Source organism: Rutilus rutilus, assembly GCF_951802725.1.
Source record: "Rutilus rutilus genome assembly, chromosome: 17".
In the NCBI taxonomy this organism is placed as follows: domain Eukaryota; kingdom Metazoa; phylum Chordata; class Actinopteri; order Cypriniformes; family Leuciscidae; genus Rutilus; species Rutilus rutilus.
The window spans coordinates 32956295-32971951 of record NC_140230.1 but is presented as its reverse complement, the minus strand read 5'-3'; the positions used below and the strand labels follow the sequence as shown (position 1 = coordinate 32971951).

Below are 15657 nucleotides of genomic sequence, written 5' to 3'. Positions count from 1 at the left end.
ACACAAGCTGTTGAAGCTCCGCCCCCTCTGTGCCGAGAGCAGCAGCTCATTTGCATTTAAAGGGACAGACACAAAAACGGTGCGTTTTTGCTCACCCTCAAAAAGTGACAACTTTAACATGCTATATAAAAATATCTGTGGGGTATTTTGAGCTAAAACTTCACATACACACTCTGGGGACATCAAAGACTTATTTTACATCTTGTGAAAAGGGCATTATACCACCCCTTCAAGTACAGTGCATGTCAATTCTTCCTCAAGAAAAAAAATCTCTCAACTAACGCTATAAACTATACAGGGAATCCTGTCAAGCCGGTACATTACTATAAAATTAAGGGTTAAAATTAACAACTGATTTGTACATGAACATTTAAATTGCACATAAGGTCGTTTTTAAAAAAAAAAAAAAAGTTCTTCTTAATGACATAATTATGTTTCTACTCCAATTTGTTTTTGAAATATAAACATTTAAATAGTGGCTGTCATAACTTGTTTTCCTGATGGATTTATTCAAACATAGTACATTAAATACTGAAGAACAGGTTAAATAAGATATAATGAATATGTATATATATCAAAATGCTCATCTCTACAATTATTTTTCTAGTTAACTATCAAGTTTATGGTCACTGAATGGCCAAAACGCCATTTGCTGTTTGAATTTCTAAATAAATTGACAGAATTTGAAAGCCGAGACTTTGTTTCATATCAAAAGTAGCAAAGCAAAAAGCTTATTGTGATTATTGGATGGCAGGTGTTTAGAGCAAATAAGTTTTGTTCATGCATCAACTGAAAACAGCACAGATTAAAAGATCAATTCTGATCAATACCGGTTCATCAACATGAGAAATCAATATTTTCAGCTCAGCCCTAAAAGTGATACTGTCTTTAGTGGCGGCTCAAATGAGCTCCATGCATTATGAAGAGAAAGAGAGAAGGGAAGCACAGAGTGATGGAGAGACAGTCGTGTCGTGGTTCACTCACCCTCTCTGATCGCTGTGAAAGGCGTTCCCTCTTCCTCCTGCAGACGAATCACTTTCAACGCAACCAGCTTCCCATTCACCCTGCAAACACACCACATGTTTTACACTTCATGTTCATCTGTATTACAGGACTGATCCATAAAAAAGAATGTATCGTATATTTGTATTCAAACAGCACATCATATGTTTGATTCCCAGGAAATGTGTGAACTGATAAAAAAAAAAAAAAATTATCCAAAGTGACTTACATTGCATTTTAAGGTATAAATTAATTATTAATTAATTAGTATGTATGCATGCATGCATGTATAATTAATACAGCAATACACAGTGAAACAGTATATTCAGGGTAAAATATACATAATATATTATAATTAAATACATAATATATAAATATTATATATATTTAATTTACTCAACAAAAAAATTACAAAAAAAATTATTTGATTACTAATAAAGTTGTATTACATCATAAAACACAGAACCCAGAAACATTTTAACAGACATCAAAGAACTTAAAGGTATAGCGGAGGATTTTCTTTTTCTGGGTGGATCATCAAGACTATTGGTCCTCCTAAGTGTCAATCATTCTGGTGATATGTTTACGTAAGGCCGTCGTACGTGCTCGTGCACACGATTCACACGATGGCGTGCGCTCAAAACGCAGGTTGGGCTTCCCACTGATGCCTCAGTCGCGAAGTTTCTACTTGACAGGTAAAGTTTGGCATGCTATTTGGAGAAATCCATTTAAAATCACTGCTAGTAAAAGTTAATGTAAGCTATGATTAGCTCGTGCATGCTCTCTCGTGCACACGTTTAATAGGCGTTCCCTCTCGGGAGCAGGTAGAGTGTTGCGCATGTGCTTTTTTTCAAAAATTGGAGAGGGCGGTTCTTTTCTAAAATTCGGGAAAATCCTCCGCTATACCTTTAAGGAATTTAAGGGGAAAAAATTTAACCATTTTCATAGGGTTCTCTATTATTGTTAACATTTTAATGAATTAATTAACTGTTAGAGGTTTATGAATTCACTTGGTTAGCATGCTTTTTGATGATTGCAATTTAACCCAGAAATACTGTATTACAACGGAAAATAGAATGTTGTAAAAAATAAAACATATTTCAGTGGGCCCTAAATGGGAAATTATTTTATCTAGTGTGAATTGACTGGATGGTGTAAATGTCTCTACTGTATATGACAGAATGTTGTTTAATGACAGAGATTGATGATGATGAAATAAAATGGAACTCAAATTAAGACCAGGAACACAATTTACTGATTTACTGTTAAGTCAATGAAATGCAATTTAGAGGCAGTGGAGTGAATCTAAACACAGAGGTCAAGATGCGAAATAAATGAACTCCACCAATCAAAAGAACTTGCACACAAATAGCATCATTACTATGAAAAACACTGCCAATAATGCACAATTCATTTCACGCTGGCTGAAATTTGATTTTCCAGAGTTTAATTTATAAAAGTAATCATCAAGGAAAAAACAAGCGTTACACGCTCTCTGTCTGAAAGGATTTCATACAACATGTGCCATTTCATGCTCTGGAAGAGAAGCTCTCTCCGGCTCCAGGATTTTATTACAGCAATATCAAAAATTATTTCATTCATATTATAATTATCTGCTGCCGTCTTTGCTTACAGTTTTATTGCTAAACAGTGTGTCTGTATGGAAATGAAGTGCATGGTTGCACAGAACTCACTTGCTCTTCCCTTTGTATACGGTTGCGTAGGATCCCTCTCCGAGCTTTTCCAGCTTCTCGTACGAATCTGCCTTCCCGAACTTTGGGCTTGTGGGCTGTAACAGAGATAGACGCAGTTAAAGTCGGCATGAACCGGAAGTTGCGATCATCTTTTTTTTCCCCTATTGTGGCGTATATCAAAGTTAAACGGCCTCTCGAACAAGAAAAAAATGTAGGGCGGGACTTGATTTTGTCCATTGGGAATTGATTGGATGGTTGTGGTTTGCTATTGGTGGATCGTCATGTGATTGACAGGTTGCCCCGCCCTCGCGCCAGTGAACACATCATCAGAGAAGAGAAGAGATGTCACTGTAAGAGGGAGGGGAAGTTATTTTGATAAAAGATTAAGAGGGTACATGAATTTAAAACAAAATGATGTTCACGGATAAATCATTTATGATAAATCCTGCAATATTCCATAAAAAATTTGAACTCTCTGGTTTCATGGTGACTTTAATAGAGGATATTCTGTGATATTTTATCAGACCAGGAGGCCAGCGACCGCAGCAGATGTGAGCTCAGCCAGCGTATGGTCAGGTATTCTGGGTCAGATCCAGGATTTATACAGCAGGGATTTCCGGAAAGACACGTCTGTCCCCGTATTAATGACCCAGTGCTGTTTCAACTGGACGTGATTAATAGTTTCCTGTTAAACGGGAAATGTGGTCTGCGGGATTTTACTGTGAGCACTTTGGCAGTGACTGAAAGAACACAGGTGAACTGTGGTTACATTTACTGGAGTGAAGCTCAAGGTGAAGTGTGAAATCTGCAAACATATCATGATTCATCAATAACTTTCTTACTAAAATTTATTCTAAATCCCCCCCAAAAAAGTAGGAACAACTTAAACTGCATGTACGCAAAAAATCACATACTCTGGGTGGCCTTATAAGATAAAATGTTATACTTGGACATCTTAAATGTATAGTCAAAAGTTTGGGATAATTCATTTTAATGTTTTTAAAAGAAGTCTTTGTCACATAATTCTTCAGAAATCATTCTAATATGCTGATTTGCTGCATTTCTCATTATTATCAATGTTGAAAACAGTTGTGCTGCTTCATAATTTTGTGCAAAAGTGTATAAAAACCATGCACACTTGATACGCACAGTTTTACATGCATAGTTTCTATACACACACAAACCTTTAGGACTATTGTGTCTAAAACATGTGACTTGGACACATTTGTAAGATTCATCTTATGATGCATCTAAAGAACGCTGACATTTCCACCCCCCCCAACCCACCCAAAAAAACACAAGTCCATAATTAAAAGTTTTTAGAATAAATATGCTAATATGCAGATTGAAAAAAAAAAATCTTTTCCAAGCAAAACCAGTAATATTTTACTTATATTAAAGAGAATGCAACTCTAAAGTCTTGAAGAGCAAATGCACACGGCACTAATTCTCCTGAAATGCAGCGTTTCTTCAGTAATCAGGTTTGCAGCCTGACACCGATCTGCAGCAGCGAGTCACTTATTGCGATTGGTGTGAAAGATTACCGGACTGTTCCCGGATAACCGCTTGCTCAGATGCGCCTGTAACCGCAAACCCTGCAGCCTTTTATCAACACCAGACACCAGCTGTCTCTTAGAGACCAGCGGCCACCATACGGCCGCTTTCAGTGAACACATCCACTCTCCAATCCATCAGCCTCGCTTTAGAGCGCTGGTATTACCTTAGCGGATCTTTATTATTGTGATTAAGGTGTTCGGAGTGCAGGGACCCCGTGGAGAACAGGTTTTAGTGGATTTTCTAAATAAGAAGGTCTGTGGCAGAATAATGAGAAGGGTGTTATGGGAAGGAGGTCACACTCACTCTCTCCACTCCTTCTGTCAGGCTTACGCTCATCCATTTTTCATTGGTGTGAATCAGCAAGCAAATGTGCTCCGCTAGCTGCATTCTTCAAACCCTCCAACCTTTAGTTTTCCCTCTCAGGTCAATCGTGTCTCGCTCAGGCGAGTTTTTATATACTATAAAAAGCAACTCGTCTTTTCTAAATTAAATTGCAATAAATGTAATAATTATACAAAATGCTGTATGTCAGGGTTTAACAAAGTGGGGTTTGTGAGTTAATGAAAATAGTGTAAAATAAAATCATAATGTAATATTAAAATATTTTTAAAATAATAATTAATTAATAAAATAAATAATTGTAAAAAAAAAATCTAAATAAAACCCTTACTAAAAATGAATAAAATCATAATATAAAAAATATAAAAAATAAATCAAGATAAAACACTTACCACAAATGAATAAAATCATTAAAAAAATAAAATAAAAAAAAAACTTGCCAAAAATGAATGAAATCAATAAAAAAATTAAATATAAATAAATAATAAAAAAATATAATAATAATAAACGTAAAAATTGTGAAATATTTGATTTTAATACCTGCATGTCATGTGACCATTGACTGCCCATTAACTGTGAATATGATGTTAATTTTTTTAAATATTAACTTTAACCCTCTGGGAGACTTCAAGTAGAATTTTTTAGCTCAAAGGGGCTTGGCTGGAAAAAACACTTTGGTAATCCCTGTTGTATGTGCTAAAAATATCTACAATCAAAACACATTTCAAACCTCACATAAAGGTTTATAAATGAGGCTTATCAAGGACAATCATGATCTGTTAGCAATGTCAAATTAGGCATGAATTTGCTCATTCCGTCATAAACTTTAATAAGCACAAATAAGACATAAATTATGGAAGAAAACACACTCAGACACTCACAGAACTAGGACTGGAGTGACGGCGTAGTTTTGGAGACTCTTTCCCAGAGGAGGAGCTTTTGGAGGTGATGCAGGCATTGTTCTCTGAGTGGACTCGCTTCACCTGACTCGCCGGTTTCTCGAAGGCATCGAAGCCGCTCTGCGTCCGCTGCACTCGAACCTTCTTGTCTTCAGGAATGGTGTCCAGGGGTTTGATGACTGAGTCGGATCCCTGGCAGCTGCGAGTGGACATCTTGGTGACACATATCTGAGAAGAAGCGGAGAAGAACGTCTTAGAAATCAGCACTTAAACACTGAAAAAAACGCATCATTTTTCAGGAGAAATATGCTTAAAACAGGATACATTTACCTGAAAAGCAAAACTGTGTAAGAAAAGATAGCTATTGTCTCCTAAAAGAAAGAATCGATTCTGAACTGTCAGCAATACCATCTCACTTCCTGTTACAAACCTACGAAACAATGTAACAAATGTGCATAACGCCAGTCTATGACCCTCCAACACTGTAGATGTAGTTGAGATTTGGAAGAGTCTGGTTTGTGTTGTCATCATGTCAAGAAGACGCTGTTTTCAGCCCTGCAAATCCACTTTGCATGCACTTCTGAATCGGATGAGGACTCACGCTGGAATTGTGTATCACTGCATATCAAGTGCTAAGGAAGCCTGAAATTCAGATATGGAAAAAGGCATTCGGTTTCTGACAAGCGCTGTAAGCGGTAGACCAAATCACAACAGACTGGGCCATCTGACCAATCAGAGCAGAGTAGACCAATCACAACAGACTGGGCCATCTGACCAATCAGAGCAGAGTAGACCAATCACAACAGACTGGGCCATCTGACCAATCAGAGCAGAGTAGACCAAATCACAACAGACTGGGCCATCTGACCAATCAGAGCAGAGTAGACCAATCACAACAGACTGGGCCATCTGACCAATCAGAGCAGAGTAGACCAATCACAACAGACTGGGCCATCTGACCAATCAGAGCAGAGTAGACTAATCACAACAGACTGGGCCATCTGACCAATCAGAGCAGAGTAAACCAAATACAACCTAACATAAACCTAACCAAATTTAGTGAGTTCTATGAAAAAACAATGTTGTCTTCTATGAAGACAACAAAAACAACAACAAATCAATAAAAAAAAAAAATAATAATTCAAAGATTCTGATTATGCCAGATTCAAAATTATTGTTTGATTTTGTTCAACATCTTGAGAGTTGAACATTTTGGATCTCTCTTTTTATCACTTCATAAATCAGAAAATCCTGCCAACAGCTAGAAAACAAATACATTTTCATCATATTTTTAGTAATAAAATTTTATGTAAATCAGGCGAATGATGTATGAACAAACCTTCAGAATATAGATACGAATAACTGCACAGTTTAGTGTGTGTAAAGCTGCTGAAGTGGAGATTTCTGACTCAGAGCAGGAGAAAACACTCACCGCCTTTAAAGATAGACAGACGCAATCTACAATCTACGAAATCTACAGACGCAAAGTGCAATAAAATAAACACTATAATATGCAGTTTAGATGTTTTCTTTCCACTAGTCTGAAGCAAAATCTTAAAACTGACCAGTGCATGGAATAAAACACATTTTTTACCTGTAGTGCCTTGCCTTAAATGAAAAAAAAAAACCTGATAAAAATACTTCAAATAAGAACAAGAAAATATCGTTTGCAGTGAAGAGGAATGCAAGCCGGTAAAGGGTTCGACAAAAGTGAATGTCCATGTTCATACAAATCTACAAGCCAGCCTCCTGTTGCTTTTCTTCAAAGTTGTTTAGTGCGGTTCGCACACCCTGCAAGGGTCGGACTTTCATCTCTACCTCTGTGAGTTCAGACATCGATCCAGCACTCTCAGCTACTATATTACAGTCTACGGTACATCTCCATCACTCACACACACACACACACACGAGCATTGATCTAAACAGTGCGTACCTACCGGCCACTCCATCGCCGCTCAGACTGTCAGCAGCACAAAAGGCCCAGACGTGCATGTCATGTAAGCGCGGCCCCTCAGATTAAAAATTTACAGGCCTTTCAGAGGCAAAACATCCCAGTGAACCGCCTCTAATGACCTACATCTTCAGTGTCCAGGCTGAGTCACTGGTTCGCTTACATGGGCCGGGTTTCACCAAACCGCCTTCAGCTTCTCTGGTTGGTTCGAGAGCCAGAGCATGTCAAACATGTCAATTCATCGATGTTTCTTTATTACCCAACACAACACGAACAGTAACCAGAGTGAGCTGTGTTGCTAAGGAGCTTTCTATGTAATCTAGGCAGAAATAAACTGGTAAAAAAAGCTAGGATGGATGGATGGATGGATGGATGGATGGATGGATGGATGGATGGATGGATGGATGGATGGATGGATGGATGGATGGATGGATGGATGGATGGATGGATGGATGGATGGATGGATGGATGGATGGATGGATGGATGGATGGATGGATGGATGGATGGATGGATGGATGGATGGATGGATGGATGGATGGATGGATGGATGGATGGATGGATGGATGGATGGATGGATGGATGGATGGATGGATGGATGGATGGATGGATGGATGGATGGATGGATGGATGGATGGATGGATGGATGGATGGATGGATGGATGGATGGATGGATGGATGGATGGATGGATGGATGGATGGATGGATGGATGGATGGATGGATGGATGGATGGATGGATGGATGGATGGATGGATGGATGGATGGATGGATGGATGGATGGATGGATGGATGGATGGATGGATGGATGGATGGATGGATGGATGGATGGATGGATGGATGGATGGATGGATGGATGGATGGATGGATGGATGGATGGATGGATGGATGGATGGATGGATGGATGGATGGATGGATGGATGGATGGATGGATGGATGGATGGATGGATGGATGGATGGATGGATGGATGGATGGATGGATGGATGGATGGATGGATGGATGGATGGATGGATGGATGGATGGATGGATGGATGGATGGATGGATGGATGGATGGATGGATGGATGGATGGATGGATGGATGGATGGATGGATGGATGGATGGATGGATGGATGGATGGATGGATGGATGGATGGATGGATGGATGGATGGATGGATGGATGGATGGTCTATCAGGCAGACAGACAGAACGAGATATATATATATATATATATATATATATATATATAGATAGATAGATAGATAGATAGATAGATAGATAGATAGATAGATAGATAGATAGATACAGAACAAGATAGATATATAGATAGATAGATACGGAACGTTAGATATATAGATAGATAGATAGATAGATAGATAGATAGATAGATAGATAGATAGATAGATAGATAGATAGATAGATAGATAGATAGATAGATAGATAGATAGATACAGAATGATAGATATATAGATACAGAACGATATATAGATAGATAGATAGATACAGAACGATAGATATATAGATAGATACAGAACGATAGATATATATAGATACAGAACTAGATAGATAGATAGATAGATAGATAGATAGATAGATAGATAGATAGATAGATAGATAGATAGATAGATAGATACAGAACGATATATAGATAGATAGATAGATAGATAGATAGATACAGAACGATAGATATATAGATAGAATCAGAACGATAGATATATATAGATACAGAACAAGATAGATAGATAGATAGATAGATAGATAGATAGATAGATAGATAGATAGATAGATAGATACAGAACGATAGATATATAGATAGATAGATACAGAATGATAGATACTGTATATAGATAGATAGAATAATAGATAGAACAATAGAAATAGATTGATAGATGGATAGATACCTTGGTTTGGTTTAGCCAAGGTATTCAGGATGTTTTTAAATGTATCAAGTTACAAATACAATAAAGCAATATTATCTGGAATAAGAGTTTGAATTATGTGGCGAATAAAAGCGGACTCCTCTTCAGATGAAGCTGATTAACTGTTAAACAGAAACTGAAGTGAAATGCCATGCAGAGCAGGTCGAGCTAAATGGCCTTTTTCTCTTCCTGACAGGCCAGCATTTGAAACATGAAGATGTAAGTGACCTTTTTAAAAGTGAGCAGAAGCAGAGGCTTCGCAGTGGTGTGAGACAGACCTGAACCGTCTCTAAAGCTCAAACCACCAGTCGCCTGTACGTCTCTTTATCCGGCTCAGACAGACTCCGCTGTCAATCATGAATAAGATGTAAACGTTCTGCGAGCAGCTGCCGCAAGCGGGTTTATTGTTCTAGACGCGTTCCAGCCACAATGAGCTCTAATTGATTCTCAATCACTGCCGGTTGTTTGTGCGCTTACAAACGCACGTCAAGATCCTTAACATCATGACACTTGTCATGTAAAACTGCAGCTGTTTTCTCATTTCAAGTATCATTCCCAGCGCAACGTTCATAAAAACAGAACTGGGGTTCAGCTCTATTGTAAGAAACAACTTTCTGTTTCCTCAAAGGTGTTTGACATAAACTGGACATTTATTTAGTACCATCCATTCCAGAAGAAGCGGTTTGACATAACAGACATTTACAGAGACTCTACAAGACTAAAACTGAATTTACAGAAATAGAAATTCATAATATGTGTCTTCGGTGAGCATCAGAGACTGTTTGTATCTTTTGTGATGGTGTAAGGCAGTGTCCCTTCCCACTATTCTTGACAAATAAATACATTAGAAAAATAAACAAATAAATCAGAAAATAAATAAATTAGAAAATAAATAAATAACATAAAAAATTAAATCTAACATAAATTAAAAAAAAATAGACCAACAAACAAATAAGCTAATAAATAAGAAAAATAAATACAATTAAAAAGTAAATCAATTAAATACATAAATATACAAATAAGAAAAATAAATTTATATATATATAAAAAATGTTTTAATGTCATTTATTTATTTTTCTTATTTGTATATTGGATATATATATATATATATATATATATATATATATACATACATACATGCACACACACACACAGTATATATATTTCCTCATTTATTTGTATAATTAATTAATTTATTAATTAATTTATATATTTATATATACACACACACACACACAAATAAATAAGTTAGAAAATTAACAAATAAATCAGAAAATAAATAAATAGCAAATACAAAAAAACAAATACAAAAAAACAAACAAATAAGTTAATAAATAAACAAATAAGAAAAATAAATAATTTTAAATAAATACATCAAAATTATATAGGCCTACATAAATATACAAAATAGAAAAAAAAATGAATTAATTGGAAAATAAATAAGAAAATTAAACAAATAAAACGGTTTAAATAATTAAATTAGAAAAATAAATAAAATCACAAACAAATCAAATAAATACATAAATCACCTGCTTAACAATAACACCCACGGACTTCCACTGAAGGAGGAACACAAGCCAGATCTACAGACCAGAAGATCACAGAGACACGAGGGTGCAGGACTTTCCTGCCTTCAGACAGAAAGCATTCACCTAGTAACACCTTAGCAACCACCAAAATGTACAAAATCTACTAACATGCCCAGTTCTAGGACTGCGTAACTAAGGGTGCCAGTAAACTAACCCAGATATCACATCATTAAAGTAACATCATCTGAGCACATTCAGTTTCCTAAGGGTCTCATGGACAACTAAACGAAAGAAAAATGCAAGCTTAAACTATGAACCTCACATAAACACAGCATCTATTTCTGTTGACAGAAATTCTATTGACAGATTCACACACATGAAATGAACAGTCTGGTGATTAATCCATATCAAACAACACTAATAAAGTGCTTTTATTTTAGACGATAGTGAGCAGAGGAGAGCAATTAGCAGCGTCCCTAGACGGACATAACATTTACCTTCCAATGTACAACCAACACGGACTGATTTACTGCAGCATCTTCAACACGCGTGACTGTCTGAATGTGGGATTTCAGAGCACTTAATGGAAGCCGCAAGCTGGACATCAATGCTCAGTGGTTATTTGTTACACTGCCAAAAAACACAAAGACACTGTGTTGTTTTTCACTGTTAGCTTCACATCTCCACATGAACACCTACAAGCTCCTGTAACTAAAGCCTCAGACACTAATGTGCTTGGAGATTGTGTTTAATAGTCTAAGTAGTGCTCCGACATCAATATCTGACTCAACCATCTCTCCATCAAAGCTTCATCTGGAAGGAGCGCCGACCTTCTCGCACGAGGACTGGCTTTCATGTGTGGAAACATCTGATGGGTTATTTCACCACTGAACGGGTGGGATGCGCTCAGATTCACGCGACACAGCATTCATGATTCATAAAGAGGTCACGAGCACGGCGTATGGCACAGAATAAAAGCCTCGGAGTACCGTATAAGATGCACAAACACACTTCACAATCAGAAAATAAAATATAATAAATATAAGATAAAGGATTAAACAGGATAAATCAAGATTACATTAAAAAAATGATATAGAAATAAAATAGGATTAAATAAGATAAGATGAAATAAATAAGATGAAATAAATAAATAAAATTAAATAATTTGGATAAAATAAGATGAAATAAAAAGTAAAAAGTAAAAATAAGATTAAATAAATAAATAAAAGATAAAATAAGTAAATACGATACAATAAATAGAATTAAACAAGATAAAATAAGAATAAATAAGATTACATGAATAAATAACAAATATGATTAAATAGATAAAATAAGAATACATAAATAAATAAATAGAATGAAACAAGATTAAAAATAAGATTAAATAAATAAATAAGATCAAATAAGACCAAAGAAACAATTAAATAAGATTTTTATTTGATGGTATTTAATTTATGTTATTTATTGTTATAAATAAATAAATCTGAACTCCTGTGAGGGCCACTGCAGACCATTAATGCGCAACATGCTTCCTGTTTAGACAGAATAAATGACTGGGGTCTGATCTGTAAATCATTTACAGTCCTGAAACGAATGGAGTTGTATGATTTAAATGAACATGCTGAGCTGTAATGTAATGTATCACGAATGTGTGCGGTTTGTCATGGCAGAGGTCGCCGATGGCGTTATTCAGGGCGGCTGTCAGGAGCGGGACTGCGAAATAGATGACATTGACTCCAGCAAAAGAGGGTAAAACATCTAAAGCTGAGAAATCCTTCATATTTAAGAATCCACTGGGAAAACACTCCCTGATTACAGTAAAGAGGAAATCCAAACCAAACAAGCCATGTAGATAGGAAGTCTGATACTGACAATGTTCTAGTCCGCTAGTATAGAAGGTTAGGGCCGGACGATGTATAGCAAAAACATTATATCTCTGTGTTTTTAAGCTTTTTGACAATAGTCCGAAGGCTTTCCAGTCCATAATCTCAGAATCAGTGAATGATGAATGAATATCTCAACGATATCAGAGAATTACACCAGAGTTAGTTCAGAGGAAAAGACTGAGTTGGTCTCTGTAACTAGAGGGTATATGGTCACTACGCATACTAGTTATGCGGGTTTGCTTACTGTGCACAATACCTACAACAACGAATGACATGTCCTTGTTGACTCATTATTGATTGGATTGACAAGATATTTAGACGCAAAAAAATGAAATGATCATTACTGAACACAACATGACTTACTGAACAGACTCCAGCCTTACAGCCAATGTCAAATCAAATTTACAGTCTACTCTTACGAAAGTCTGCTCATCCAAACCTCTTCTGAAAGAAAGCTATAATCTCGGCTATGACGAATAAAAATGAACAGAAGGCTGAAGCACCTGTGTTCTCCTCAGCTGTCACACACCATCACATCTATCAGTATGCATGAACGGCCAACAGATAAGAGACGCAAGTGAGCTGCATTTCAAAACATACAGAAGGACGCGAGAGAAAAGACTTAAAGGGACAGTTAATGGACCCCATAGACTTCCAATACGGGAGTCAATGGGGTCCATCAACTGCTTGGTAACCAACATCCTTCAAAATATCTTCTTTTGTGTTCAACAGAAGAAAGAAACTCAAACAGGTTTGGGTGAACTATCCCTTTAAAAGTACATTCTTAAAAATAAAGGTCCCTTGTCGGCATCAATGATTCCAAAACTTTAACATCAATGGAATCCTTCCATTCCACACTCTAAAAAATGCTGGGTTGTTTTAACCCAATGTTGGGTCAAATATGGACTAACCCAACGTTGCGTTAAAAAATGCAGTTTAAAAATGGACAAATTGCATTTTGGACAAAATCAAAAATGGACAAAAATGCAATTAAAAAATGGACAAATTGCATTGGTTACATTAAAAATGTAACCCAACGGTTGGGTTTGTCCATTTTTAAATTGCATTTTTAACCCAACGTTGGGTTTGTCCATATTTGACCCAACATTGGGTTAAAACAACCCAGCATTTTTTAGAGTGCACAAAAGGTTATTTATAGTGGGAAAAGTTTGAATGGATCTTCAGTGTGAAAAGAAAATGTTCTTCTGCTGCAAAACATTCCTTTTATAACCTTTATTTTTACATGCATATGGATAATGCAGAAAAATGTACTTAAAAAAGTTAAAATGGACAATTTTTACAATATTTATCAATCAATATCTGAGTGCAACATTTCTGCTCATGTGAAGAGATATGTTGTCAGCAATGCAGCTCATTAGTTTGTCAAATACAGCTATAGATTTATAAAACATGAATGACAACTCCAGCTTTTTCCTGACAGACACTGCCAGAATTATATAATTCAAGTATATCCTGATTAAAATACTAGAACTTAGCAATGTCACTGCGAGAGAAGAGTTTTGCGTCCAGTGCTGGTCATGACTGTGAACTCTAGTGATTAACGTGAATGCTACACAAGTTTTATAGAAATTGGATGGAAAAGGACAGAAAGAAAAAAAAGAAGGCAAAAGGTTGCACGGTATTAATGACAAAATTGGCAGACTTCCTCGCTGTTGCTGCTGGCCGCTTAATGGATGTTAGGATCAGGACTCACTCCAGCATTAATTCCACCAGGACGTGTTTCTCAACAACACCAGCAACACATTCACGCAGATAATGTGTCTTCCTTGAACATGATTATTTTGATTTCGCTCCATCTGTATTTATTGAGGATGAATTTACACTATTATTTAGAGGCTGATTATGAAATCTCATGGTCTCCCTCAATATTTAATGGGCTGAAATATTGTTCATCTTAATTTCTGTGGATTATAAATACTGTACATGTGCATGTTTTTCAAGCCCACAACACTATTATAATCTTTCTCTGCATTGCTCTAAACAATTCTGTCCAATTCTGATTGAAATTTGCATAGAACAATAGAATGACAGATAGAATGATAGAATGACAGAATGATAGACAGAATGACAGATGGAACGACAGAATTCTGCTCAATTCTGATTGTAATCTGCATTGAACGAAAGAACAATAGATAGAAAAACAGATAGACAGTTACTGTAGATAGAATGACAGATATGTAGAATGATAGAACAATAGAATGACAGAACGATGGACAGATTGAACGAAAGATAGAACAGGTAGAATGACAGACAGAACGACTCAATTCCGCTAAATTATGAATGAAATCTGCATAAAACAATGGAAAAATTTGACAGATACTGTAGACGAACGACAAATAGAATGATTGAACGACAGATGGAACAACAATCAATTCTGATTGAAATCTGCATAGAACGATAGATAGAACGATAGATAGAACAATAGATAGAACAATAGATAGAACGATAGATTGAACGACAGATAGAACGATAGATTGAACGACAGATAGAACAACACAATCAATTCTGATTAAAATCTTCATAGAACGATAGAACAATAGATAGAACAATAGATAGAATGATAGATAGATAGAATGATAGATAGATAGAACGATAGATAGATAGAACGATAGATATATAGAACGATAGATAGAACGATAGATAGAACGATAGATAGATAGAACAATAGATAGAATGATAGATAGATAGAATGATAGATAGAATGATAGATAGATAGATAGATAGAACAATAGATAGATAGAACAATATAGATAGAACGATAGAATGACAGATAAAGATAGATAGATAGAACAGTAGAACAATAGATATAACAATAGATATAACAATAGATAGAATGATATATAGAACAATAGATAGAACGAACGATAGAACGAACGATAGAACG

General features: G+C 36.0%; 1 protein-coding gene across 3 annotated transcripts in view; it reads right to left on the bottom strand.

Moving 5' to 3' along the window:
- cdk14 (cyclin dependent kinase 14) overlaps nt 1-15657 on the bottom strand; it is a 156253-nt gene that overhangs the window by 97248 nt on the left and 43348 nt on the right. For all 3 annotated transcript variants that reach the window (XM_084435531.1, XM_084435533.1, XM_084435532.1), the window contains 3 exons: nt 5474-5719; nt 2697-2791; nt 985-1064 (listed from right to left, as the gene is read on the bottom strand). In XM_084435531.1, coding sequence (XP_084291657.1) covers nt 985-1064; nt 2697-2791; nt 5474-5719 — 421 coding nt within the window. The remainder of the gene's footprint in view (nt 1-984; nt 1065-2696; nt 2792-5473; nt 5720-15657) is intronic.